At 50.2% G+C, this 27,227-nt stretch overlaps 1 protein-coding gene across 1 annotated transcript in view; it reads left to right on the top strand.

The window, feature by feature from the left end:
- Window positions 1–27,227, top strand: part of GFRA2 (GDNF family receptor alpha 2) — a 105,224-nt gene that overhangs the window by 10,711 nt on the left and 67,286 nt on the right. The window contains exon 3 of the mRNA XM_025281819.3: window positions 3,060–3,143. Coding sequence (XP_025137604.1) covers window positions 3,060–3,143 — 84 coding nt within the window. The remainder of the gene's footprint in view (window positions 1–3,059; window positions 3,144–27,227) is intronic.

Below are 27,227 nucleotides of genomic sequence, written 5' to 3'. Positions count from 1 at the left end.
GCATGGAGATCAAACCAGTCCATCCTAAAGGAAATCAACCCTGAATATTCATTGGAAGGACTGATGTTGAAGCTGAAGCTCCAATACTTTGGCCACCTGATATGAAGAGCCAACTCATTGTAAAAGACCCTGATGCTGGGAAAGACTGAGGGTAGGAGGAGATGGGGGTGACAGAGGATGAGATGGTTGGATGGCATCATTGACTCAATGGACATGGGTTTAAGCAAACTCCGAGAGACAGTGTAGGACAAGGAAGCCTGGTGTGCTGCAGCCCGTGGGGTCACAAAAAGCTGGACACAACTGAGTGACTGAAAAGTGACCACTGCCCTGGGGGAGAGCTGTGGCCTTGGGCTCGTCTTCCCCTCTGCCATAATCACCAGTATTTACACTGGGGTGAGGGGAGGGATGTCACTGTTGGCTGCACAGGGCACTTGAGACCAGACTTCTTGCCTCCTCCAGTGGCAATGCTGAAGTTCAAGGTCATCCTGCTTCTGCAAATGTGAAGTGCACAGGGTTCTCCCTACATGTCCTCTTCCAGCTCATGGGCCTGGAGTCTGACATCCCAGGTTTGACTTCAGTCTTGCTGCCAGGCAGGCCTCAGATTTCCTGATGGTGAATTCTGCTGCAGGAGCAGGCAAGGAGAATTGATTTAAATAGGATGGGTCCCTCCCAACCAGTCACAGAAGAGGCTCCTTTTCTCCAGAGATCCATCCCCTGGGCCAATCTGTCATACTAGCCCATCTGTACCCAGGCACAGTGCTGTGTCAGATGCTATAGGGAAGGACAGGCCCTGCTGTAGGGAAGTGGTCCAGCCAGGAGAAGACAGCTCTGTGAAAAGTTATGCAAGAGTTGTTTAGTCGCTCAGTTGTGTCCAACTCTTTGTGATCCCATGGACTGCAGCATGCCAGGCTTCCCTGTCTGTCACTATTTCCATGAGTTTGTTCAGATTCATGTCCATTGAATTGGTGATGCCATCCAACCATCTCATCCTCTGCTGCCCCCTTCTTTTGCCTTCAGTATTTCCCAGCACCAGGGTCTATTCCAATGAGTCAGCTCTTCGAATCAGGTGGCCAGAGTTTTGGAGCTTTAGCCTCAGTCCTTCCAATGAATCTTCAGGGTTGGTAGTACTTGTTTAAGAATTTGGTTTCGGTAACACTTTTTATTTTTGGAGGCAGTATTCATACTGGTTAAGTACTTGGACTCTGGAGCCAACAGCCTGGATTCGAAACTTAGCTCTGCCACTCACCAGCTGTGTGTCTTGGGCAAGTGCTGTAGCATCTCCATGCCCCAGTCTCTGATCAGAAAAATAGGGAGAATAATAGTGCCTAGCCCCTGGGGAAATTAAGAGGATTAAATGAGTTAGTACATCTAAAGCACTTCTAATAGTGCCAGTATGAAGAAAACACAACATAACCTCATCGTTATTACAAAAGCGCTTCCTAAGTTCTCTTGTTATTTGTTCGCACCGGCTAGCATGGCTGGTACGCCCCCCAGGGAGTTTCTCCAGTGCTGGTGGGCAAAGGAGAGGATGCTGAGATCTTGCAAGCCCGTGATGGCCCTGAAGGCCCCGGGGGAGCGGAGGTGGGGTTGGAGACAGGCCTGGACCAAAGAGTCATCTTTGGATTAGGCAGGTACCAGTGGGCACCGCCTGTGCGTAAGGCGCCCTGTGTTCTGGGTCGGGCGGAGCCTAAGGGTATTCTTGTGAGGTACAGTGAAGGGTGGGGCCACTTCTCAGGGGGCATGCTCTTCCTTCATGTCCTCTGGGGGGGTCTGTACCCTTTTTTTGGGGGAGTCATCCTAGTATAGTGGAGAGGTGCCTTGTCCCTGGACCAGCAGAGAGCCAGTCAGGGGTTAGCCCGTGGGTGACTTTGGGGCCTGGCTGAAGAAGCAGATTCCAAGACCCCCTCCCCCGGAGGCTGGCCCCTTCCTGCAGGTGGCCCCCAGGGGTGCCACCCCCATGGACTCCTCTTCAGGTGGTGAGCTTGCCTGTGGCTCTGGGCCTCAGGTGGACAGGAAATCAATGTGTGAGGCTGTGGTCATCACCTGTCTCCCCCGCCCCCTCTGCATGCACACACAGTCTGAGTGATTATCCATTGATTTCTTCTCACCATCATGTCCGTCTCGAGGATCTTCCCTTTCCTGCTGAGGTACTGGTGGAGGGGGCAGGAGTCCCACTGAGGTGGTGCTGGGTCTCCGGGGCAGTCATCCGCCATTTATCTGCTGTCACTCATTCACATCCTCGAGCCTCTGGTGCACCCCAGAGCCTGGGGGAGAGGCAGCAGGTGGAGGGGAAGACAGGTCGGAAGGCATATAGGAGTCACTGGTCAGGCCTCCGTCCAGTGGACCTCATCCAGTCACTCCTGGTGACATGGTGGGAAGCAATGGGGAAATCTTGTCCCCTTAAGCTGGGGTATGGGCTTCCCAGGTGGCTCAGTGGTAAAGAATCTGCTCACCAATGCAGGAGAGGTGGGTTCAATCCCCGGGTTGGGAAGTTCCCCTGGAGAAGGATACGGCAACCCACTCCAGTATTCTTGTTTGGAGAATCCCATGGTTAGAGGAATCTGGTGGGTTACAGTCCATGGAGTCGCAAAAGAGTCAGACACAACTGAGGATGCATGCACCCAAGTAAGCCTGGGCAGAGCCAGTCTGTTGTGATGGGAGAGGATGTTAGTGTCAGGGCCAGGTAGCTCTAGGTCTGCCATGAGGAGCTGTGTGATCTCAGGCAGGTTGCTTCACCTCTCTGGGCCACGTCAGAGCCCTCTCCTGTGAAATGAGAAAGTTGTACTACATGACTGTTGGAGGGTCCTTCGGCTTCAAATCCTGGGATTTGTTTAATACCTGGCCTTCCATGGGGGGTATCAGGGTTCCACCTCCCCCTGTGCATTCTTTCCAGAAGCATATGGAAGTCCTTAGAAGAGGCTGGGGCATGCAGGGAGTCATGAGAGAGCTGTATTGGGCAGTCTGATCTGCTCTGGTTGGAGAGAAATACCTTACCCACGTGAAGTGTGCAAAGCTTTGGGCAGGATGTGAGCCTAGTCTGATGCGGTTCTCTCTTCCAGGCGAGGAGTTTTATGAAGCCTCACCCTATGAGCCGGTGACCGCCCGCCTCTCAGACATCTTCAGGCTTGCTTCAATCTTCTCAGGTGAGTGGGCTTGCACTGGGGCCTTGACAGTTCTGCTCAAGTCCCCTGGGGCTGGCAGATCGAAACTTGTGGCTTGGGTGAGATGTCCTCTTGCCAGTAAGCCCCTGAACACCTCCAGGCCTGGGGTCTTCATCTGTAAAGAGAAAACCATGACACCTTCCCCCTTTCTCACCACCACCGAGGTTGTGTGTGGCCTAAAGCATTTATGGGAATGGCCTAGAATGACCTGCCATGCAGGAGGTCTTGAATCTGACATCTGGTATTGCTTTCCCATTTTGTCACTCATCTTGCCTGGCTGGGTCCTTTCCAGCTGTTCTACTTTGGTAAATTTGCTCAGCCTCTCTGTGCCTCAGTTTACTCTTTGGTGTAGAGGGGAGGGCACCTATCTTGTTGGATGGCCGTAGGGTCAGAATGAACCAATGGTTGACCAGGGCTGAGCATGTTGCTGGGCTCGTGGGAGCTGTTAGTTGAGGTGGCCTGTGTTCCTGTCACCATCGTCCATTCTGTTCAGAAATTCTTGTCTCCCCTGGGCGTTCTGCTTCTGAAATCCCTCTGAGGAGAGCCTCTGCTCCCTGGCCACTCCTGCCTCAGGCAGCCTAGGGAGTGAGAGGCTCATTTGAGCTCCAGTTTGCTTGCCATGGTCTGTGTGTAGGAGCCCCGTGAGTTTTTTTGGTTCTTTCTTCTTGACCTTGTTCCCTCTGGCTTTTGGGTGACCAGTGGGTCTGGGGCAGCCTACCTCTACTTGGGCACTGGGGAGGGCCTTCTGGTCTTGGGAACTCTGTGGAGGCTGGGATGAGCTTTCTGGAGTCACCAGTCGTGCATAGAGAGGATCAGGGTGGGCTTTCTCACCAAGACCTGTGAGTGTAGGGCCCCAAATCTCAGGCTTCTAGGCACTTTGTGACTGTGAAACATTCTGAAGTTTCTTTTGCTCTAAACCAAGGTTTCTCAACAGCAGTGCTGTTGACATTGACCTGGGTAATCCTCTCTGTGGCAGAAGCTGTCCTGTGTATGGTGTTTAGCAACATCCCTGGCCTCTACTCACTGGATTCCCGGAGCAGCCCCGCAAACTGTGACAACCCAGTGCGTCTCCAGACACTGCCACTTGTCCCCTGAGGCGAACAGTCACTGCCAGTTGAGAAGCAGAACTCTAGACTGAAATGAAAGACTCTCTAGTGAGACCCTGGGCCCTTTCCAATGAAGAATTCTCCAGGACAGTATTTCCCAAATTTTTCTTTTTTTTCATTGTTGCCCCTTTAAGGAGAAAAATTAATTCTAAAGAGAGAAATAGTCTCAGTCTGCTGGGCCTGCTGTAAAAGAATATCCTAGACTGGATGGCTTAAATGATGGAAGTCTATTATTTCACAGTTCTGGAGGCTGGAAATCTATTATCTCACAGTTCTGGAGGCCAGAAGTCCAGGGTCAAGGTCTGGCAGGTTCGGTTTCTGGATAGGGCTCGCTTCATGGTTTGCAGACAGCAGCCTTCTCACTGTGTCCTCTCAGGGTAGGGGGTGTGGATGGGTGGGAAGGAGGTGGGGGATTGGAGCAGGGAGATAGAAAGAGGAGAGGAGGGAGAGAGAGAGAAAGAGAAAGAAAGGCCTCTTCCTCTTCTTATGAGGACACTAATCCTATTGGATCATGGCCCCACCCATATGACCTTAATTTAACCTTAATTACCTCCTAAGAGCCTTGTCTTCAAATACAGTCACACTAGGGGTTTAAGGCTTCAGCATCATGAATTTAGGGTGGGGACACACTTCAGTCCATAGCCAATGCCAAGTAATAAAATTTTGTCAGATAGGGTTGAGGTTTGGAGGGCCACATGCCACTGTCATATCTCCTTTTTTTTTGCTTACCCAGGAGCCCATTTTTGCTCCTTTAGGGCTGATACCCTCCTTTTCTGTTGAGAAGGCATGCTCTAAGGGATTAAGAGGTGGCGATACACATGTACCTGGTGGGAGAAATCCTGGGACCCATGAAAAGGGAGGCAGTTGCCAAAGACTGACCATTTGGATGTGCCTTTGGCACTGGTAGTGGCGGGGATGGTGGTGGATGGAATGGTGACTTCACAGATGGTCCCTGCATGGAATGGCCTGCCCTGGGCTCTCACTCTCACACCCTGCAATGGGGTGATGGCTGAGGTACCCATCTTGTCTCTGTTTATGGCTTTGTGATGACTCTGTGATGAGCCTCGCCCATCTCTCAGGGGCTGAACTGGCTGATGGACTGACTGAGGACCCTCCTAGCACAGACATTTGATTCTCACATCTCTTGATTAGTTTTGGACAGAAAACCACCTTGGGCCATTCTTTTGGAGGCAGTGCTTGGGGCCTCCAGCGGATTGAGGAGGTAGTTGGCATGTGGATGCTGTGATGGGGAAATCCTAGCAACCTGACCTACCCGTTTCCCACCCCACCCCAAGCTAAGGTGCCACTGTCTGGGCGGGAGCCATTGGATTTACCTCCAGGGAAGAAATGGCTTTGGTTTGCTCCCTGGAGGTTGAAGGTCAGAGGTCTTCACCTGAGCTGGGATCTCCAGTGCTTCCTAGACTGACACTAAGTATCTTCCTGGCAGAAAATCTTTCTGTAATGGATTTGGCATTCTGCAGGACAAGGAGGTTGACAAGACAAATGAGGAGATTGCTGGTCTGCAGCTCACTCAGTCAGCATCCTTTACCTGCTGCTCAGACATAACTGGGCCCTGCATGACCCTGGATCCCTGGGCTCTGGGGACCACTCCCCACAGTGAGGGCAAGGCTCCCCCTCATTGCACCTGCTGCCCCTGCCTCACCCAGAGCAGCCCTCGAGTTGGTGCATGGGTGACTCTATCTGAGGGAAACCCGGCCACCAAGAAACCAAGCAGACCGTGGTAGGGGGCACGCAGCAGAAAGAAGGCTGAGTGGGGAGCTGCGAGCCTGATTCCAGCACAGTCTCTGCCACAGATCAGCTGATGGGCTCGGGCAGGTCACTTCCCTGCTCCAGACCTTATGTCTCTTTTCTGAAAAAGGAAGGTGTGAGCTTAGAGCAGGCTTGACCTCATCCAGGCGCACTGACGACGGTGGTGTTATTTGATGTCCATAGGACGGAGTAGAGCAGCTTGGAGCTCAGATGGTCATGGCCGTTGCCTGCCTGACCAGGAGGCTGAGGGGTCAGTATCTGGGCAGGTGTATGACCCACCTGTGGCTCGCTGGCTGGGGAGGCCCGGCCTGGGAGACCTCAGGTCCCGCACTGATGCTTCAGGATGATAAGGCTGCCGCCCAATACGATTGCATGAAGCACTGTCCCTTACCTTTCCACACATTTATATGTGGTCTTAGGCTGCCCCCTCCACCATCTTGATGTGGAAAGGCTGTGGTGAGGGGCAAAACTGGGAATTCTCCAGACTGTAATACTCCTATTTGGAGCCCAGGGACTTGGGGGAGGCTGCTCTTGTATCTTTGGGGCTAAGTTGCTACTGTCTCTTTATGTATCTATTTTTGGCTGTGTGGGGTCCTTGTTCCTCTGCACGCTCTAGTTGTTCCTCCCCCCTCTAGTTGCGGCAAGTGGGGGCTACTTTCTAGTTGTGGTGCTCAGGCTTCTCAGAGGTTGCGAGGGGTGATGCGAACAGTGAGGGAAAGGAAATTCTTCATCTACAAGGGGTGAGGCCGTAAAAGTGAGGATGAAGGGCCTGGGCGGGCCAGGCACTGGCTTCCCTCTCAACTGCTGGGCCATGCCTCAGGGCCAGGGAGAAGCAGCAGGCAGGGGCCTTTACTGGGCTGTCAGTGGGCACTCTCTCTGTGTTCCTGGTGAGGCTGGGGGTCCCCAGGGCCTTGGGCATGTGATGCAGGTATTGCCAGATACATGGGTACAGGCGTTACCATATACGTGGGTTCAGTTCAGTTCAGTTGCTCAGCTGTGTCCTACTCTTTGCGGCCCCATGAACTGCAGCACACCAGGCCTCCCTGTCCATCACCAACTCCCGGAGTCCACCCAAGTCCATGTCCACTGAGTCGGTGATGCCATCCAACCATCTTATCCGTGGGTACAGAGTAAATTTATGAAACTTGTCTTTTCTATAGTTGGAAGGGAACTTAGAGATCATCTAAGCCCACTCCTTACTTGGCAACAAGGGAAACTGTGGCCCCAGGTGAAGGGGTGGTCCACACCAGGATTCAGTCCTGCTTGTCCCCCTGCCTGTCATGTTCCTCAGACTTCTTCCGGTGCTTCAGCTCTAAGCCCTGGTTTCTTCTTACACAATGCTGAACTGATGGCAACACCTACCTGCTCAGGTTTTAAATCCTGTGGACAGAGGACAAGAACAATAAATACAAATATCTGCTATTAAATTTGGGCTTCTCCAGTGGCTCAGCGGTAAAGAGCCCACCTGCCAACGCAGGAAACTTAAGAGATGTGGGTTCGATCCTAGAGTCAGGAAGATCCCTGAAGAAGGAAATGGCAAACCGCTCCAGTATTCTTGCCTAGTAAATCCCATGGACAGAGGAGCCTGATGGGTTAGAGCCCATCAGATTGCAAAGACTTGAACCCAACTTAGTGACTAAACAACAAAAACGACAACAAAAAATCGAGAAATTGCATGTAGATTCCTGGCCCAGTACCTGGGATATTGGACTCAAACATGTAGCTTCTTGGCCTGGAGAATTCCATGGACTGTATAGTCCATGGGGTCGCAAAGAACTGGACACGAGTGAGCAACTTTCACTTTCATGCATTGGAGAAGGAAATGGCAACTCACTCCAGTGTTCTTGCCTGGAGAATCCCAGGGACAGAGGAGCCTAGTGGGCTCCCGTCTATGGGGTCGCACAGAGTCGGACACGACTGAAGCGACTTAGCATTAGCAGCAGAGCAACTTTCACTTTTTACAACTGACAGTGGAGTGATTTCTCCAAGGCCATCAGCGGCTCAGGCAAGGTTGTCCTGGAGCCTGTTTGTGGGAGATGGTTGCATGGCTTTTGGTGACATGAGGCTCCCTCCCAGCCATGTTCATGCTGGGTGGGGGCTGCAATGGGAGGTGGCTGGGCGAATTTTAGGGGACAGTGGGTCCCTGGGGCCCCTGCTGGGCCTCCGTGGCCTTAGCTCACTGTGATCAGGTGGGAACACAGGGTGGCTGGTGAGAGGCCTGGCTTGGGCCTTCTGTTAGTGGTTAGAGGAAGAAGTGATGGGTGGTGACAGTGTCAGTTGACTGTGAGCCTCTGGGGTGGGCCGTCTTGCTTGGATGGAGCCAGGAGAGGCCTGAGGATGTTCTTTTTTTTTTTTTTTAAGGAAATTTTTGTTTTATTTTGTTTATTCGAGTATAGTTGGTTTATAATGTTGTAGGTTTCTGCTGTACAACAGAGTGAGTCACCTCTATGTATACACATATCCCCTCCCTTTTGAATCTCCCCTTCCATCCTACCCATCCATGTAGGTCATCACGGAGCACCAAACTGCACTCCTCAGATGTTCTTTTTTTAAAAAAGTTAATTAATTAAATTTTAATTGGAGGATAATTGCTTTACAATACGTTGTTGATTTCTGCCAGACATCAGCATGAATCAGCCATAGGTATAAGTTTGTCCTCTCCCTTCTGAACGTCCCTTCCCACCTCCCTCCCCATCCCACCGCCTCTGGATTGTCACAGAGGACTGGATTTGAGCTCCCTGAGTCATACAGTAAATTTCCACTGGCTATCTAATCTTACATATGGTAATGTATGTGTTTCCCCGCTGCTCTCTCAATTTGTCCCGCCCTCTCGTTCCCTCCCTGTGTCCACAAGTCTCTTATCTGTGTCTCCATTGCTGCCCTGCAGTTAGGTTCATCCCTACCATCTTTCTAGATTCCATATATATGCATTAAAATATGATATTTGTCTTTCTCTTTTTGATACTTTATTCTGCGTAATAGGCTATTAGTTCATCCACCTTGTTAGAACTGAGTCAAATGCATTCCTTTTAGTGGCTGAATAATATTCCATTGAGTGTATGTACCACAACTTCTTTATCCATTCATCTGTCAATGGACATTTAGGTAAACAGTGCTGCGATGATCATTGGGGTGCATGCATCTTTTTCAATTATGGTTTCCTTGGGGTTTATACCCAGTAGTGGGATTGTTGGGTTATATGGTAGATTTATTTCTAGTTTTTTAAGGAATCTCCATACTGATCTCTATAGTGGCTGTATCAGTTTGCATTCCCACCAAGAGCGCAGGAGGGTTCCCTTTTCTCTGCACCTCTGGGGTGTTCTAGTTGGAGGCTCCACTGGTCCTTTTTCAGGGGCCTCAGGAGAGGAGGGAACCCTACCCTTGCCAAGAAGCTTTGGAAATGGCCCCTGAGGGACACCACCCTACCCCTCTGTGCTCTTGTGCTTCGTTCTTATCACAGTGCTTACTCTTGCGTGCTGGGGGCACGAATATGATTGCAGTGTGATTGTTGGGCTCTGTGTCACTGCACCCACGCATCTCTATGTTTCCCTGGGTGCCTAACACTGGCACTGACACCCATCCATGGAGGATCCTGGACTAGAGGATGGTGGCGGACTAGAGACCTGCTGGTCCTAGTTTGAAACCTGGCTGGACCCTACTGACTGATTGACTACAGGGTGGATCAGTTGACTGAATCTCATTTTCCTCATCTGTAAAATGGAGCCCTGCAAGGATGGGTGGTGACCTCCCCAGAAGGCGGTGGAGCCCAGGAGCACCCTAGGTGGTGGCCACGGGTGATGCTGCCAGGCGCTGGTGGGAGCTAGTGGTTTAGTGTGAGCTCCTAGAGCTGCACCAGGAAGGCTGGCTAAGAGGTCCAGGTGGGTCTGAGGTGCCCCATGTGGGCTGCCTGTCGGGTAGCCCTGAGGTTTAGAGAAGGACTGGGGCCCCTGAGGGTTTCATGGAAGAGGTGGATCTCGGTGTGATGCAAGCACTACCTGAGATGCTGCTTTGAAGGGAATCAGACCGTGTCCTCACTGGATCGTTGGGGCAGGTGGACACGGCTTAGACACCCACGAGGTGGTTTATCCATGGTGCTAGTGTAGCCCTAAGGGCCCAAGGGAGGCAGCAGTCGGTGGCGCCTGGGGAAATCAGCAAAGTCTTGGGGGAGGGGGGTGGGGTCTGAGGGTGACAATCCCAGCAGCATCGTGGCTCGGAGGCTACCCCCGCTTCTAGGTCTCATGGGCTCAGAGAACAGTGACTGGAGGCCCTTGTGGCAGATGGAAGATTGGCCTCTCTGGGGTCTCCTCCCTTGGGACTCTTTCTCAGGAATTCTCTGGGACAGAACTCAGCGTGACTGACTCGGGTTGAGTTCCTGGTCGGGTGGGGCTGAGCTGCCTTTGGGTGAAGGAGCGGCTTAGCCCTGGGCTCCAGAGTCAGTCCCCCGTGCAGGTCACCGGAGTGCATGAGTAGGGACCCGGAGAGTTGGGCTTGGCTCATTTCTGTCGGATGCCCTGGGAGGCTCTCTCCCTTCCCTGGCTCCGCTGAGGGCCCCCCTGCCCCTCTTCCCCTGAAGTTGCTGAGCTGAAGAGGCAAGCAAGGCCCAGCAGGTCGGCTGGTGCCTCTCAGAGGGAACTTGATCCCAAGGCAGCCCCTGTGAAGAGGCTTTGGGGACTCAGGACAGGGGATAGCAGGGGGAACTGCAGCCCATCTCCCTGCCCCCCTGCATGGTGGCTCAGGCGATAAACTGCTTATCCTCAGGTTGTCTGCCTGAGCCGAATGCAGAAGCGTGTTATTTAAATTTCAAAATCACATTCTTCTTCTAACAGCTGTCAGAGTCTCTGAGCATCAGTGAAAATTGGGCCTTAGCTGCGGCTCTGTCACCTCTTCCACCTCCCCTTCCAGGGACAACGTGTCTGGTGGCGAGGAGAGGGTGTGGCGTGGGGAGGGGCTGTGGGGACAGGGAGAAGTGGGTGGGGGGTGGTGACCCGTGACTCTGGCCATGCTGGTCAGCAGTTGGGACCAACGGGAGGAGGCCAGCTTCCCCATTGGGGTGCCAAGCGCTTCCTGTCTTCCGTTTCATTTCCTCTTCTCCCCCGGCCAGGAGGATTTGCTTGCAGAAGGTGTGAGCAGAGTGCCAGTGGCTTCATGTTTACTTCTCTTTGTGTCCATGAAAGAAAAAAGAAGAGAACAATATTTAACCCAATGAGAGGTTTTTTAAGGATAGAGGCTCAGGTGCTATGGTTGGGGTGAGGTCTTGGTTGGGCAAAGTGTTTCTGGTTCCCTTCAAATAGCATCTTCTAGGGGCACCTACTTGCTTCCCCGTGGGTGGATAGACAGGCTCTGCCGGCAGCGGGGGTGAGGGTGGTTCCAGGCTCACCCTGCACTCTTGGCATGCAGGGCTCTGTCCATTCCTCCCCACAACACCCCCTCCACCCTTCACCCCACCCTGGTGCCCCTCATGTTCCTCCTGGCTTAGCCAGGAGCTCTGCTTCTCTTATTTATCTGGGTAGAAAGCAGGATTTGAGTAACTGTTCTGGGAATGCTTCTCCTAACTATGTCTGTCAGTATGTTCTTTTAACCCCATGGATGTGTAGAGAAAGGAACAGATCTGACTGGGGTCACATGTGTACATGTGTGTAGTGTGTAGATGGGGAGTATAAGTGTGTGTGGTGAATGCCTGGGTGGTGTGTTTGTGTGTGTGGTGTGTGTAGGGTACTGTGTATATGTGTGGTGTGTATATGAGTGGTATGTGTGTGTGTGTGCAGTGTGTGTAGGGTGGTGTATGTGTGTGGTGTGTGTGTGTGTGTAGTGTGTGTGGGGTGGTGTGTATGTGTGGGGTGGTGTATATGTGTGGAGTGGGGTGTGTGTGGGTGGTGCATGGGGTGGTGTGTGTGTATGTAGAGTGATATATGTGTGTGCAGTTGTGTTTGTGTAGGGCATATGTGTGTGTGTGTAGGGTGGTGTGTATGCGTGTGGTGTGTGTGTGTGTGTGTGGTGGTGGTGTGTATGCGTGTGGTGTGTGTGTGTGTAGGGTGGTGTGTATACGTGTGGTGTGTGTATGTGTAGTGTGTGTAGGGTGGTGTGTATGTGTGTGGTGTGTATATGTGTGGTGTGTGTGTGTAGTGTGTGTAGGGTGGTGTGTATATGTGTGGTGTGTATGTGTGTGGTGTGTGTGTGTGTGGGGTGGTGTGTATATGTGTGGTGTGTGTGTATGTGTAGTGTGTGTAGGGTGCTATGTGTGTGATGTGTGTGGAGTGGTGTGTATGTGTGGGGTGGGGTGTGTGGTGTGTGTAGTGTGTGTAGTGTGTGGGGTGGTGTGTATGTTTGTGGTGTGTATATGTGTGGGGTGTGTGTGTGTGTAGTGTGTGTAGGGTGGTGTGTGTATGTGTAGTGTGTTTAGGGTAGTGTGTGTGTGTGTAGTGTATGTGGGGTGGGGTGTGTGGTGTGTGTAGGGTGGTGTGTATGTGTGGGGTGGTGTGTATACGTGTGGTGTATATGTGTGGTGTGTGTGTGTGTGTGTGTAGTGTGTGTGGGGTGGTGTGTATTTGTGGAGTGGGATGTGTGGGGGGTAGTGCATGGGGTGGTGTGTGTGTATGTAGAGTGATATATGTGTGTGGGGTTGTGTTAGTATGGGGTGCGTGTGTGCGTGGTGTTGGTGGGTTGGTATGTGTGTGGGGTGGGGGGTGTGTGTGTAGTGTGTGTAGGGTGGTGTGTGTGTATGTAGAGTGGTTTATGCATGTGGGGTTGTGTTTGTGTGGGGCATGGGTGTGTGTGTGTGTGTGTAGGGTGGTGTGTATGTGTGTGGTGTGTGTGTGTGTGTGTAGTGTGTGTAGGGTGGTGTGTAGTGTGTATATGTGTGGTGTGTGTGTATAGTGTGTGTAGGGTGGTGTGTATATGTGTGGTGTGTGTGTATGTGTAGTGTGTGTAGGGTGGTGTGTGTGTGTGGTGTGTGTGGAGTGGTGTGTATGTGTGGGGTGGGGTGTGTGGTGTGTATATTTGTGGTGTGTATATGTGTGGTGTGTATGTGTGTGGTGTGTGTGTGTAATGTGGGGGGTGGTGTGTATGTGTGGGGTGGTGTGTATGTGTGGGGTGGGGTGTGTGGAGGGTGGTGCATGGGGTGGTGTGTGTGTATGTAGAGTGATATATACGTGTGGGGTTGTGTTAGTGTGGGGTGCGCACGTGTGTGGTGTTGGTGGGGTGGTATGTGTGTAGGGTGGGGGATGTGTGTGTGTGGTGGTGTGTATGTTGGGTGATATATGTGTGTGTGTGGTGTGTATGTGTTGGGTGATGTGTGTCTATGAGTTTTGGCAGTGGCCCCCTTCTGCACGTGGAGAGGGGAGGAGGGGAGGGAGGCAGGGATGGAGAGACTTGAGTGGGAATGTGGGCAATGGTGGTCCTTCCCTTGGGGAACAGACATTGCCCTCAGGCCCTTTCTGACCTCTTAGGGAAGCCCTGGGAATGGGGGTCAGGGGTGAATACTGAGGGATGTTAGGGGATGGAAGGCCATTCTCCTAATCAACAAATATGAACAGACTGAAACTTACTGTGAGTTTCGCGGCTTTCTACAATCAGGAGGTTATGTTGCTGGGCTCTGGACGCTTGGTACCCATACTGCAGAGGCGTGTGTGTGAGTCCATCTCTCACAGAGCATCCCTTGCATGCCATGACCTGATCCAGTGGACACGACAGAGGAGTCTGTTGCTCTTATGGAGCTTACATTCGATTAACTTGAGACGAAGAAAAACCAAACAAGCCAACAAGCAAATTCTCAAAAATAGGTGAGATAGTGATGAATGCTGAGTAACGATTAAAATACAATGAGGAGCTAATTGTCTTGTGGCTACTCTGGATTGGAAATGCCCAAGTATGATTCCCGGGAAGGATGCTGCTGTGGGAAATTCTGGGAGTGGCGCAAGGAACAGCAGGTAAAGGCCCACAGGTGGGGACCCGTGTGGTGGAGGGTGAGACCTCTGGAAGGTGGGCTGGGACAGTGATGATTTGGGAGGTGGGCACAGAGGTGGGCAGGGGCCAACTCCCTGAGATGCCGCAGGCAAGTTAAGGAGTTAAGATTTCCTTTTAAGAGCAATGAGAAACCTTTGAGTATTTCAGATACCAGCGTGGTCCAATATGATTTATGTTTTTGAAAAGGTTCTTCTTGTGCCATGGGAGGATGGGTCAGGGGGCAGGGAGAGCCTGTGAGCTGTTGCGGTGGCTCACGTGCTATGACAGCAAAAGAGGAAAAGATGCACGGAGCTGGGATCTACTGGGATCTGATAATTCAGGCTTGAACAGCACTGGCACCACCGTTTACTAGAATGGAGAAGGTGACGGAAGGAGCAGGTTGGGGCGGGGAGCAGAGATCGAGGGTTCTCTTTCAGCCACATGGACATTGAGATGCTAGTTAGACTTCTACCTGGAAATGCCAAGTAGGCAGTTGGATGTAAGCCCAGAGTTCTGGGAGAGGTCAGAGTTGATATACAGATTGCGAATCGTTAGCATATAGATGGTACTAACAGCCATGGGATCATGAGGTCACTTAGGGAGAATGTAGACAGGGAGGGAGGCAGGGGCTCTCCATGTACAGGAGGCTGAAACCAGGCCCAGTGATGAAAAGAGAGCTGAGTCAGGCAGGGAGGCTGAGTGTGGAGGGGCAGCTGCTGGGCAGGGTAGCAGGGACTGGGCAGAAGGGAGGACAGTGAGCTGGGTGTGAGGTCATTCATGAGCGGGGGCAGCAGGGAATGATAGGGTCCATAGATAACAGTGCCAAGGAGGAGTAGGGGGTGGACTGGTATCAGGAGTCCCGTAGGAGGAGAAATGGCCCAAAAATGGCCCTGAGGAGAAAGCAGGACCCCCCACCACCTCTGGGCTCAGTGGTCAGCTGTCTATAAGCTGCCCAATGGTCGCTTCTTCCAAAACCAGTATGCCAAATGACCACTGATTGATTTTACCGATTTATGGATCTGCCAAAACTTGTTTCTTTTCATTATTATTATTTTACTTTCCCCCCCTTAAATTTATTTTTTGGCCACGCCATTTTGCATATGGGATCTTAGTTCCCCAACCAGGGATTGAACATGTGCCCCTTGCATTGGAAGCTCAGAGAGTCTTACCACTGGACCACCAGGGAAGTCCCTCTTTTCATTATTTTTAAAGCTTTTAGAAATGCACATTTGAATGATTTTCATGGCTTCTGAAGTTTTTTTTTTTTTTGCAAATGGTCTTCACTGTTGTTTTTTAAGATATATTCAGCTTTTCAGGAATCTAAGCATTGGGAGTTGATGTTGACTTCTTAGAGCAAGAAAGATATATTTCATAATCAGTAAAAAAAATTTAGCTTATGATTGGTGCTTCTAATCCTATTTTCATTCACCAGAAATAAAAGAAACTGACAAAGACTTAAGGTGAACCACACCAATATGAAATGGCTCAATTTTGGCTTTTAACTGTTATAAACAATTGAAACTGATAGGCTGTTGTGGGAAAAGGTATGAGAATGGTAAAAATCCTAAATATTAAAAAAATTGCACCAAGACTATATTTAAAAGGACAATGAGTATTCAAAAGTGGCTAAAAAGTCCCTTCAAATGTGAAATACTCTAATGAAGTTTTAATTTTTAATTATTAGAAACATAAAATCAAGACTGATATGCCATTTACAGAAAGAATTCTGACAGCAGTTGCAATTTGTCAAAATATAAAATGATATTCAAAAGCAGTTGATTTCTTTTAGAATTGATTTGCTGTGAATTTGTCATTCATCAACTTGACTTTTGGTGGATTGGCCTGTTTCCAAAAATGCAGGTGCCCAGGAGAGTCCTGGTGTGGCCGCGTGCTATGAGGGGCTGAAGGTGAGGGTGAAGTTCCAAGAGAAAATCGAGTGCGATAGGAAGCCTGGACTACGACTGCTGGTGCCTATGTGAGGAGGGTGGGCACCAGAGCTGTGGGGGATGAAGCCTGGGGTCCCACCAGGTCTCTGAGCCTTGAATGACAGCCAAGCACTGGCAGGAGTGTGTGCTGGGATTGGCCGGTCATCTCCTGGGGAGTTGAGTTGTCTTTTCATGCCGCTTCCTGCTGGATGATGTGGGGCTCCAGGCCACCAATTCTGGTGGCGTGGGGGCCAGGGCTGAGAAGGATTGCCGAGGTCCTGCTGTCTTAGGCTTCTCAGATAAGCAGAGGGAGCTCTGAAACCCTTCTCTTGCTCACGAATGGGGAGACCGGGGGCCCTTTTGGCTTTTTGTGTGTGATGTATGAGGCTGGAAAGAGAGGCACATGGGACAGGCCACTTTCAGCAGGGCCGTGTGAAAGCAGAGGGATGGAGGGGAAGGTCTTTCTAGGGAAAATATTCTTTAAAAAAAATTTGGGGGGAATTTCTTGGCAGTCCAGTGGTTAAGACTTTGCTTTTCAATGCAGGGGGTGAAAGTTCAATCCCTGGCTGGGAAGCTAAGATTCCACATGCCTTGGGGCTACAAAACTTAGAGCAGAAGCATTAGTGTAATAAAGTTCAATAAAGACTAAAAATAGTCCACAAAAAAAATCTTTAAAAAAATTTTATACAGTTTTTAAAGGTTACTTTCCGTTTATAGTTACGGCACAGTATTGGCTATATTCCCTGTGTTGTTCAATACATCCTTGAGCCTGCCTGCTACCCAACAGTTTTTACCTCCCATGCCCCCACCCTGTGTTGCCCCTCCCCATGCTGCCATTGGTAACCACTAATTTGTTCTCTATATCCGAGTCTGCTTCTTTTTTGTTATATTCACTAACTTGTATTTTGTGGGTTGCACATATAAGTGACATCGTACAGTATTTATCTTGTCTGACTTATTTCACTTGAAGAATGCCCTCCGAGCTTATCCATGTTGCGTCAAACAGCAAAATTTCATTCTTTTTTGTAACTGAGTACTATTCCATCACACACACACACACACACACAGACGCTTGTGTACTCAGTTGTGTCTGACTCTTTACCACCCCATGGACTGTAGTCTGCCAGGCTCCCTCGTATATGGGATTTTCCAGGCAAGAATACTGCATTGGGTTCCCATTTCCTTCTCCAATACATACAAATACATACTTATATATATGTGTGTGTATATATATATATATATACACATATATATACACACACACAATGCAGACCTGGGTTCGATCCCTGGGTTGGGACGATCCTCTGGAGAAAAGAATGGCTACTCACTCCAGTATTCTTGCCTGGAGAATTCCATGGACCGAGGAGCCCAGTGGGCTACAGTCCATGGGGTCACAAAGAGCAGGACACGGCTGAGCAACTAACACACACTGGAATATATATATATATATATATATATATATACACATACATACATACACACATGCCACATCATCTTTATGGCCACTTAGGTTGCTTCCATATCTTGGCAATTGTAAATAATGCTGCAGTGAACATTGGGGTGCATGTATCTCTTCAAATTAGTGTTTTTGCTCTTTTCAAATTTATACCAAGGAGTGGAGTTGCTGGGTCATTTGGTAGCTCTGTTTTTAGGTTTTTGAGAAACCTCTATACTGTTTTCCACAGTGGCTGCACCAATTTACATTCCCTCCAACAGCAGGGACCACATTCTTAAACAAGCATTTTTTGCACATGTGCTGTGAGCTGGAAACTGCTGGTGGTATTTGCATCTGCTTTATCCCGTTGTTATCGTTCCCTAGCATGCTGTGAGTGAAAGTCGTGTCCGACTCTTTCCGACTCCATGGACTACACAGTCCATGGAATATTCTAGGCCAGAATACTGGAGTGGGTAGCCTTTCTCTTCTCCAGTCTTCCTAACCCAGGAATCGAACCAGGGTCTCCTTCATTGCAGGCAGATTCTTTACCAACTGAGCTGTTAGGGACGACTTCCCTGGTGGCTCAGACGGTAAAGCGTCTGCCTACAATGCGAGAGACCCGGCTTTGATCCCTGGGTTGGGAAGATCCACTGGAGGAAGAAATAGCAACCCACTCCAGTACTCTTGCCTGGAAAATCCCATGGATGGAGGAGTGTGGTAGGCTACAGTCCATGAGGTTGAAAAGAGTCAGACACGACTCAGCCCTTCACTTTCACTTTGTCCCGTTGTAGTCTTTAGTGCAGTTCTGTGTGTAGACAAGGTGGGTGTTGTATCCTTATTTTGCAGATGAGCAAAAAGAGGCGGAAAGAGGTTGTATTACCTGTGCACGCTTGCTCTGCTAGTCAGTGGCTCACCGGATCCTCCAACTCCCCAAACACAGCTGGGAGTCCCTGGTCTTTATCACCAGTGCAGCCCCAAGCAGGATGGGCAGGGATGTTTGTGCAGCCTGCAGAGTCAGCCTCAGGCCAAGGGGAAAATTTCCATTTGTTACTTGATTATAATCTCTTGTTCACGCTGGAATGTAAGCTCTAGGAACAGAGGAGTTTTGCCAGTTACTTCTCCAGCAGTGTTCTGCATGTACTGGATGCTCAATACCTGACTGTTGTAAAAGTTAATGAGTCTTGAGGGAGAACTGGGCAGGGTGGCCCCACAGGGCAAGAAGCGTGGAGGTGATGGTCAGGGTGACTGCCACCCACAGGGAAGGTGGGTTCCTCACATAGAAATTCTTCTCCTTACCCCTTCCTCTGCCCTCCTCACCCTTCCTGCCTTCCATCCAGCCCTGCTGAGAGTTTGTGAAATCTACATCTCATTGTTGAGTGCCTCTCTGCCCCCCCTTGCACACCTTATTATCTGGACTCAGTTGACTGACCTCCTTTTTGAAACTCTTGTCTTGTTTTCCATGACACCAGCATCTCCTGATTGTCCATCACCTCATGGTCCGCTCCTCCTCATGGTCCAATCTCTACTTAATGATGGCTCCTTGAGCTCTGTCCTGACCACGCCTGTCCTCTTCTTTATTTTCATCCTCGTGTAGTTTTATGGCTTTAAATAGCCTTCAGTGTCAGTCATGCTCAGTTTTATCGCTAGCTCAGACCTCTCTCCTGAACTCCAGCCTCCATGATCCTCCTGCCTTTCAACCTCACCACGTGGACATCTCATAGGCATCTCAGACATCAGTTGAAAACATTTTGTTCTGCCCCTTTTTCTTTCCTCCAAGTCTTTCCTGTTTCACAAAATGATTCCACCATCCACCTAAGAGTTTTCCTTGATTTCTCTCCTTCTTCTCTTTCAGCATCCAATCCATCCTGTTGGCTTTATCTCTAAGTAATTTGCAGATTTGGCTCATTTTTTGGACATCTTTGCAGTCTTCACTCTTTCTAAGCTGCCACAGTCTTTCACTGGCTACTACAACAGCCTGGAACTGGCCTCCTCTTTAACCCTCACCCCTTCATGGGAACTCTGTCTTCCATATGTCAGGCAAAGTACTTGAGGTTGGGTGACTCCCATCCTTAAAACACTCTAAGCGCTTTGCATCTTAGAATAAAATCTGAAGTTCTTATGCTGCCCTGCAAGTCACTTGTGCCCTCTGCTGACTGCCCCTCTGGCTTCTTCTCCCTCTTACATTTGTTTCATCTACAAAACTCTGGCCATTTCCCCTTCCTTTTGCCTGTAAACACACTGAGCTCAGCCTGCCTCAGGACCTTTGCACATGTTCTTCCTTTTGCTTGGGATTCTCTGACTTGGGATTGTTTCCACGTTTCATTCCTGCCCATCATTCTTTCTGAGCTTGGATGTCACCTCCTAGGACAGCCCTTCCCTCTTCCCTCATTCTCTTCTGAATTCTACTCACTTGATTTTCTTCATAGCACTTATAGCACTTTGATTTGCCTTATTTATTTGTTCATGTGATTATTACCAGTCTTCCTCTCCCTAGAATAAAAGCCCCTGGAGAGCACGGACTCTCTCTCTCAACTCACAGCTGGATTTCTAAGGTGTGTTGTCAGCACGTGGAAACAGCTGTTGGCTGACAGCTTCTTGGCACACTGGGATTCGGTGCTGTGTGTGGAGGAGGCAGGTGCAATTGTGAGGCCTTGTGTGTGTGTGTGTGTTGTGGTTGTGGTATGCATACATGCTGTTGCGTTTGCACAGGGCAAGCTGGACTCCTCTCAGCTGGTTTGTAGAGACAGGGTGGGACAGGGGAGCTTCCTCATTCCCTCCAGACCTCAGAGTCGTGCACAGGTCTGTGTATGGGGGATGGGAGTAGACAGGAGAGTCACAACACACAGAAAACCAGATAGTTCAAAACCTGTCATTTTCCAGGTCAGGAAACAAAACCCAGAGAAGATCAGGCTTCACTGGGGGCTTCCCATGCTTAGAAGAGGCAGAGATGGAATTAGGGCCCAGGTTTCTAACTCCCACTTTAGGGGCCGAGCTGCAGAGCATGGCCCACAGGCCCAGGGTCAGCTGGAGGGTGGACGTGGCAGCCGGAAGCAGGGTTCGGGGCAAGGGACAAGTGTGGCCGTTTCCTGGAAGGTCAGAAGGTAGAGCTGAAAACCGTGGGTCCCGTTGCTTTGAAGCCTTGTGGAAAGAGGAACATCTTATTTTTGCTTCCCCAGGGAAAGGCCTATTTGTGATTGGAAGGTTTACCCTCACGGGCTTTTTGGTTGGGGTGAGAGTGAAGCCCCTGGGGACATGCCCTGGTAACAACAGAAGCCCATAATCTTCCTCTGTTGAGGATGGGTTTGGCTGACTGTGGGTGGGCTGTGGGGTGTGTGTGTGCTTGGGGACCAAGCCGGGGCAGCTCCGCTTCTCCTGTTACTCTCTGGTTCTCCACCTTTGGAAGGCAGCCTCAGCATCACGCAGAGTTGTGAAATCCAGCTCTCTGGGTGCCAGCCACAGATGTCTCCACTGCAAGCATCTTGCGGGGGGCTGGCTGAGCCTCTGTGAGTAACAGGCAGATTAAGTGAGTCACAAATGCACCAGAGTTTGAGAACTTTGAATCAGTTACTTCCCTCCACGGGCAGGCACATTGTTGCTGGAATGGGAGATGGGCATAGGGATAAATATTTTAATTTCAATAGCTGTGCATTTTAAGAGGTCTTGGAAAAATTCAGAATTAACATAACGGTTATCATGCAGGACCAATCTAGGTAGGTATTCAAAAACTTAAAAAGTGAATATTTCATTTTGTTTAAGAATTAAGAGATTTAAAAATTAAATATTAGTGCAAGTGTACTGGTGATGTTGTTTATTTGTTAAGTCTTGTCCGATTTTTTGTGACCCCATGGACTGTAGCCCACCAGGCTCCTCTGTCCATGGAATTCTCCAGCAAGAATACTGGAGTGGGTTGCCATTTCCTCCTCCAGGGTATCTTCTTGACCTAGGGATTGGATCCAAGTCTCCTGCATTGGCAGACGGGTTCCTTACTACCATCTGAGCCACCAGGGAAGCCCACTGGTAACATGGCCAAAACCATATAGGTGGTACCTGGTAACTGTGGTTTGGTAAGCCTAGTCCTGTAAAAGCAAATATTCAAGGATATCGTTTTGAAGGTTTGAAGACAGATCATCATTGGCAGGGCAGAGTCCCAGGAGGGAAGGGGGTAGGTGGATGAGGCTTGGCAAGGGTGAAGCTGCCCCTCCACAGTGGGGCTCCTCCTTGCCCCCCGCCCTCAGGGGGAAGCCAGATTGTGTCCCCAGGGACTGGAGCTGGGAGAATGTGTTTTGGGAAGTGCCAGGCGTGGTTAAATCCCACCTCCCTTTCCCAGGAGCAGCTGTTACCATTTACTCCTTGGCCCGTTGGGCTGGCACTGGCTTGGGAGGAATTTCCTGCTCCTGAATCCCTGGCAGGTTCTGTGTGGTCTGTGCAGGGATGGGGCGGGGTAGGGGTGGGGTAGCGGGGACCTCCCTCCCTGCTTGTTTGGATATTTTGGTTCAGGAGCCACAGCCCCACACTGGGCTGGGGGAGGCTGGTATTTGCAATCCAGCATCTCATCCTTCTTCCCCAGTGGAGAGTTTTTTTTAAAAATATTTATTTATTTATTTTTGGCTGTGCTGAGTCTTTGACGCTGTGGACTTCTCATTGCGGTGACTACTCTTGTTGCCGGGAGCATGGGCTCTAGGGTGTGTAAGCTTTAGTAGGTGCAGCACACAGGCTCAGTAGTGCAGCTTGTGGGTTCCAGAGCACTCAGACTTCAGTGTTTGTGGCATGTGGGCTCCGTAGTTGTGGCACACGGGCTTAGTTACCCCCACGGTTTGTGAAATCTTCCCAGACCAGGGATCGAACCCGGGTCCCCTGCATGGGCAGGCAGATTCTTAACCACTGGACCACTAGGGAAGTCCCCCAGTGGGGACTCTTGAAAAGGATAGCATAACTTTTTGGACTCCTGAAGTTTGTTGTTGTTCAGTTGCTCAGTCGTATCTGACTCTTGGCGACCCATGGACTGCAGCACACCAGGCTTCCCTGTCCTTCACCATCACCCAGAGTTTGCTCAAACTCATGTCCATTGAGTTGCTGATGCCATCAAATCATCTCATCCTGTGTCATCCCCTTCTCCTCCTGCCTTCAGGAGAACCCTAGGGACAGGTGCCTTAGTGCAGATGCAGGGGCAGTGCATGGGCTGGGGAGAGGCCGTGCCAGGCCTGTCTGCCTGGGCAGTTCATTCCTCACTTAACAGGTGAATCAGAGCAGCCCAGCCCCAGGGCCTCTCTCCAGGCTGGAGTGGGGCCCTGTCATCCACCCACTGGCCTCTGTCTCCCCTCCAGGAGGATCAGAAGGGGCATCTGCCTGGTAACTAGGCGATTGTTGTTACTATCGCCACCTTTGTGTGTGTGAGTTTCTAGGAAATTTACCAAGTTTTGGCCCAGGGGTTTACATTTCCCACCCCCTTAGCAAAAGCTTTCACTCTTCACGCTCCAAGTGGAAGCCGCGAGGCTATAATTACATTGCATTTACTCGGGAACTTGCTGAGGGGAGCGGGAGGGTGCACTCGGGAACCTGAAAGCAGCCAAGGGCCTGATTTAGCTGCTGTTCATTCGTGGTTGTTGTCCCGCTCCCTCTGGGGGCCCTCACAGCCTTCTTTTCCTTCACCTCAGGCCCCAGGCTGTGTGGCTGTTCGCTTCCACCAGCCAGCATCCTGACAGGTGCACTGGAGGAGAAAGAGCACCTGGCTGGTCCCGGAGGGCCCTCCCATGGAGGCGGTGCCCCTGGAACAGGCTTTGTGTAGACAGGCATCCTTGGGTCCTCGCCTGGCCCGGGCAGAGTGGCTTGGCAGCTGCTCAAGGAACTGCTTGGAAGGGCACGTGTCCCCCCCCTGCCCCTTGCTGCCCCAATTCCATGGCTGAAAACCCATGCCTGGCTCCCCAGCATCATCTCTGGTGGTCCCTTTTCCAGACTCCATCTCCAGGCATGCTGCATTGCTATAGATTCTTGCCAGCCTCTGATCTTGCTGTTTGTTCCCTCTGCCTGGGACCCCCTTTCCACTCTTTCTGCTTCCTCTGCCTCATCCTGTAGGTTGCAGCAGAGCGATCCCTGCTTCTGGGACCTTCTGGTCTGGGCAGGATGATTTTCTCTTGGCTCCTACAGGTAGCGCCATGAACTCCCTGATACATGAGCATCACCTTGACCTTGACCCCAGCCATGGGTCTGGGGAGGTGTCTGGCACTTGGTGGATCCTCAATGAAGATTTGTTAATTGCAACCTAGAGGGGTGGGATGGGGTGGGAGGTGGGAGGGAGGTTCGAGAGGAAGAGGACATAGGTATGGTATATCTGTGGCTGATTCATATTGAAGTATGGCAGAAACCAACGCAGTACTGTAAAGCAATTATCCTTCAATTAAAAAATAAATAAATTAAAAAAAAGATTTGTTAATTGAACGTGTAGGAAAATGAACCTGGATTCCCCCTCTGCCCTAATTCCCCTTTAACTTTTACAAGAAGGGAAGAGGCACGTTTTTTTTTGTTTGTTTTTTTTTTTTGTTTTTCTTCCTGCCTTCATCAGGCTGCTTGCTGTTGGTTAGGCAGGGTGTTGGGAGTGAGGTCTGTCTTTGAAGATTGCCCCCTGGCTTTCACTTCTGAGCACTACTGGGCTGGGCCCCACACTGATGCTTTTTTAAAAAGATTTTTTGATGTGGACCAATTTTAAAGTTGTGGGGCAAGTTTTGGCCATGAGGCATGTGGGATCTTGGCTGCATGACCGGGGATCAAACCCGCACCCTCTGCATTGGAAGGTGAAGTCTCGATTGCTGGACTTCCAGGGAAGTCCCTCCACGTTGATGTTTGGACGTGGTCCTGTACTGACTGATATCCTGGTCCTGTGTCACTTTTGGCTTCCTTAATATTATTAGCCAATGTGTTTTGAACATTTATTATGAACGAGTGAAAGGAAAGAAAGTGCTAGTCACTCAGTCATGGCTGACTCCGTGCGACCCCATGGCTTCTTTGTCCATGGAATTCTCCAGGCAAGAATACGGGAGTGAGTTGCCATTCCCTTCTCTAGGGGATCTTCCCTACCCAAGGATCAAACCTGGGTCTCCTGCATTGCAGGCAGCTTCTTTATCAACTGAGACATCATCATGAGGGAAGCTCATTATGATCTATAGATACTGTTCTAAATACATTTATTCTTTTACCCACCACACACGGATTCAGCCTTCACTATGTACCAGACACTGGCAACCATGGATACACCAGTGAGTGTAATCGACACATCCCCTGCTTTCATGGAGCTTGTATTTAGTTGAAAAATACAGATGATTAAATAAGTATATACTGTGGCAGATGGTGATGAGTGCTCTGCAGAAGAGATTGGAGTAGAGGGTGAGGGGAGGGACTTGTTATTATGTACAGGATGGTCAGGGAGGACTCACAGATAAGGTAACATTTGAGCAGAGACCTGAAAGGAGTGAGGAAAGGAACTGTGTGGTCATAGGGGTGGGGGAGAGCATTCTAGGCAGAACGCAGCAAGTGTAAAGGCTCTGAGGTCAGGTCATGAGTGGCACATCCCAGCAAGAGCAAGGAGGCGAGTATGGTTGGAAGGGAGTAAGTGCAGGGGAAGTGAGTGTGAAGTGAGGTCGTATATAGCAGTCCTGGCTAACAGAAGTATGTGTGAGTCACATGTGCCATTCAAATTTCTTTCTTTAAAAAAATTTTGTTGGCATATAGTATAATTAACAACTTGTATGGTTGTTGGTGTCAAGAGTTCACCAAAGTGAATGAATTATATACATACATGTATCCACTCCTTTGTAGATTCTTTTCCCATATAAACCATAACAGAGTACTGAGTAGAGTTCCCTGTGCTACACAGTAGGTCCTTATTAGTTATCTATTTTATATATGGTTACATATAGTAGTGTGTATAAGGCAATCCCAGTCTCCCAATTTATCCCTCCCCCACCAATTCTGAAATTTCTCCCAGCTCCATTAAAAACTTAAAAAGAAACAAGTGAAATTAATGATATTTTTATTTAACACACTATATCCCAAATATTATTACTTCAACATATAATCAAGGAAAATGTGATTTGAAATGAAAGGCTATATTATTTTTTATTATGATTTCAAAATCTGGTGTGCACATCTCATTTCGGGCTAGCTTCACTTCCTGTTCAGTGACCATGTTCAGGAGCGCCCACCATATTGGATGGCATGGATGGAGAGGCCTGTGAATGAGATGGGGATGCCACTGGAAGCTTTGGGGCCCGGGAGCATTATCTCTGCCTTAGGTTCTAGAAGGTTTGCTCCAACTGTGATGAGAGAAGACTTCTGGGGGTGGGGCGGGGGTGGGGGTGAAAGGACAGAGCAGGGAGACTGGAAAGCAGGCCCTTGCCAGTATGCAGTGATAGTGGTTAGGACCAAGGTGGTGGTGGTGAGGGTGACTGGATTCTGGGTGTAATCTACCAGGTCTTTCTGACGTGGGTGAGAGAGGAGTTTAGGAAGGGCAAAGATTTTTGGCCTGAGCTAGTGGAAGCCTGGGCTTGTTTTTTAGAGGGTTGTGGAGAGTGGCTTGAGATGCAGGTGTCAGCCTTCCAGGTGGAGCTGATGGGCAGGCAGTTGGACATCTTGATCTGGGGTTCAGAGTGGAGGTCTCTGACCTGGCTGGAGGTATAAATTTGGGAGTTGACACCGTACTGATGGTGTTTAGGGCTGAGCGTGAGTGGAAGGCCCAGGGGAGTGGGTGCATATAGAGAAGAGGGGCCTGAGCCCTGGTGGAGAAGGTGGAAGCAGCGAAGCAGGCCTGGAGGAGAGCTCACAGAGGCAGCACGAAGGCTGTGAGGGAAGGGGGCTGGAGGAGCCACCAGCTGTGTCCAGTGTGCCGGCGGGCAGAGCAGGAGGAAGCCCTAGGGTCTCTGATCACTGCCAAGTGAGAAGGGAAACCCCAGGCTGCGGTGGGTCTAGGAGAGGACGGGAGAGGAGAAGGTGACCACTGGTACAGATGACTTGTTTGAGGGGTTTTGTTTAAAGAGGAGGAGAAAGATAGGTGAAGTGCAGTGAAAGTTGTGTTTAACTCTTCGCAATCCTGTGGATAGTCCATGGAATCCTCCTGGCCAGAATACTGGAGTGGGTTGCCATTCTCTTCTCCAGGGGATTTTCCCGACCCAGGGGTCAAACCCAGATCTCGTGCATTGCAGGGGAATTCTTTACCAACTGAGCCACCAGGGAAACCCCTTTAGTAGGGGGTATGTGGTCACAATTTATTTTTTTCCCTTAGAGATGTTCAGTGTATTAGCTGATGGAGAAGATGTAGTAACAGGGCAAAATTATCACGAGAGAGAGAGAAATGAGCTGATCATACAGCATCGCGATGAGGTAGGTACTGTTTTCCAGACGAGGAGACCGACTAAAGGAAGGCCTGGTCACTTGCTCAAGGCCACCCAGTGATAAGTATCAGGACCAGGGATCAATGCAGATGCCTCAGTTTTAGAATGTCCAGTCTTAACTACTCTGTTGGTTTCCCAGCTAGATTTGTGAGGTCTTTGAGCGGATCCTCATCTCACACTTCCATGTCCAGCCCAACACCTCGCAGGGAGAGGGCTGTGCATAGGTGGGACTTGATAGATCTTTAATGATCAAGTGATCAGAACTCTAGGACCTGGGCTGGAAGTGCCATGGGAGGGTGGGCGTGGCGTCCCCGTAGGCCTTCCTACCCTTGGTGGGGGCGGGGCATCGAGCAGACAGAAATACTGAAAAGCATTTGTTGGGTGGATGAGGAATGAATGAAAACCTATGGCTTTTCATCCTGAGCCGGTGGCTGTCTGTGGTGTACCACGGTGCTGGCTGGATCTGGGCTCCTGCTCAAGTTTGGTGCTTGAAGTGTGCTTGAAGATTC

Source organism: Bubalus bubalis, chromosome 3 (genome assembly GCF_019923935.1).
Source record: "Bubalus bubalis isolate 160015118507 breed Murrah chromosome 3, NDDB_SH_1, whole genome shotgun sequence".
Taxonomy (NCBI): Eukaryota; Metazoa; Chordata; class Mammalia; order Artiodactyla; family Bovidae; genus Bubalus; species Bubalus bubalis.
The sequence above is the reverse complement of the archived record's forward strand: the minus strand, read 5'-3'. Positions and strand labels throughout refer to the sequence as shown.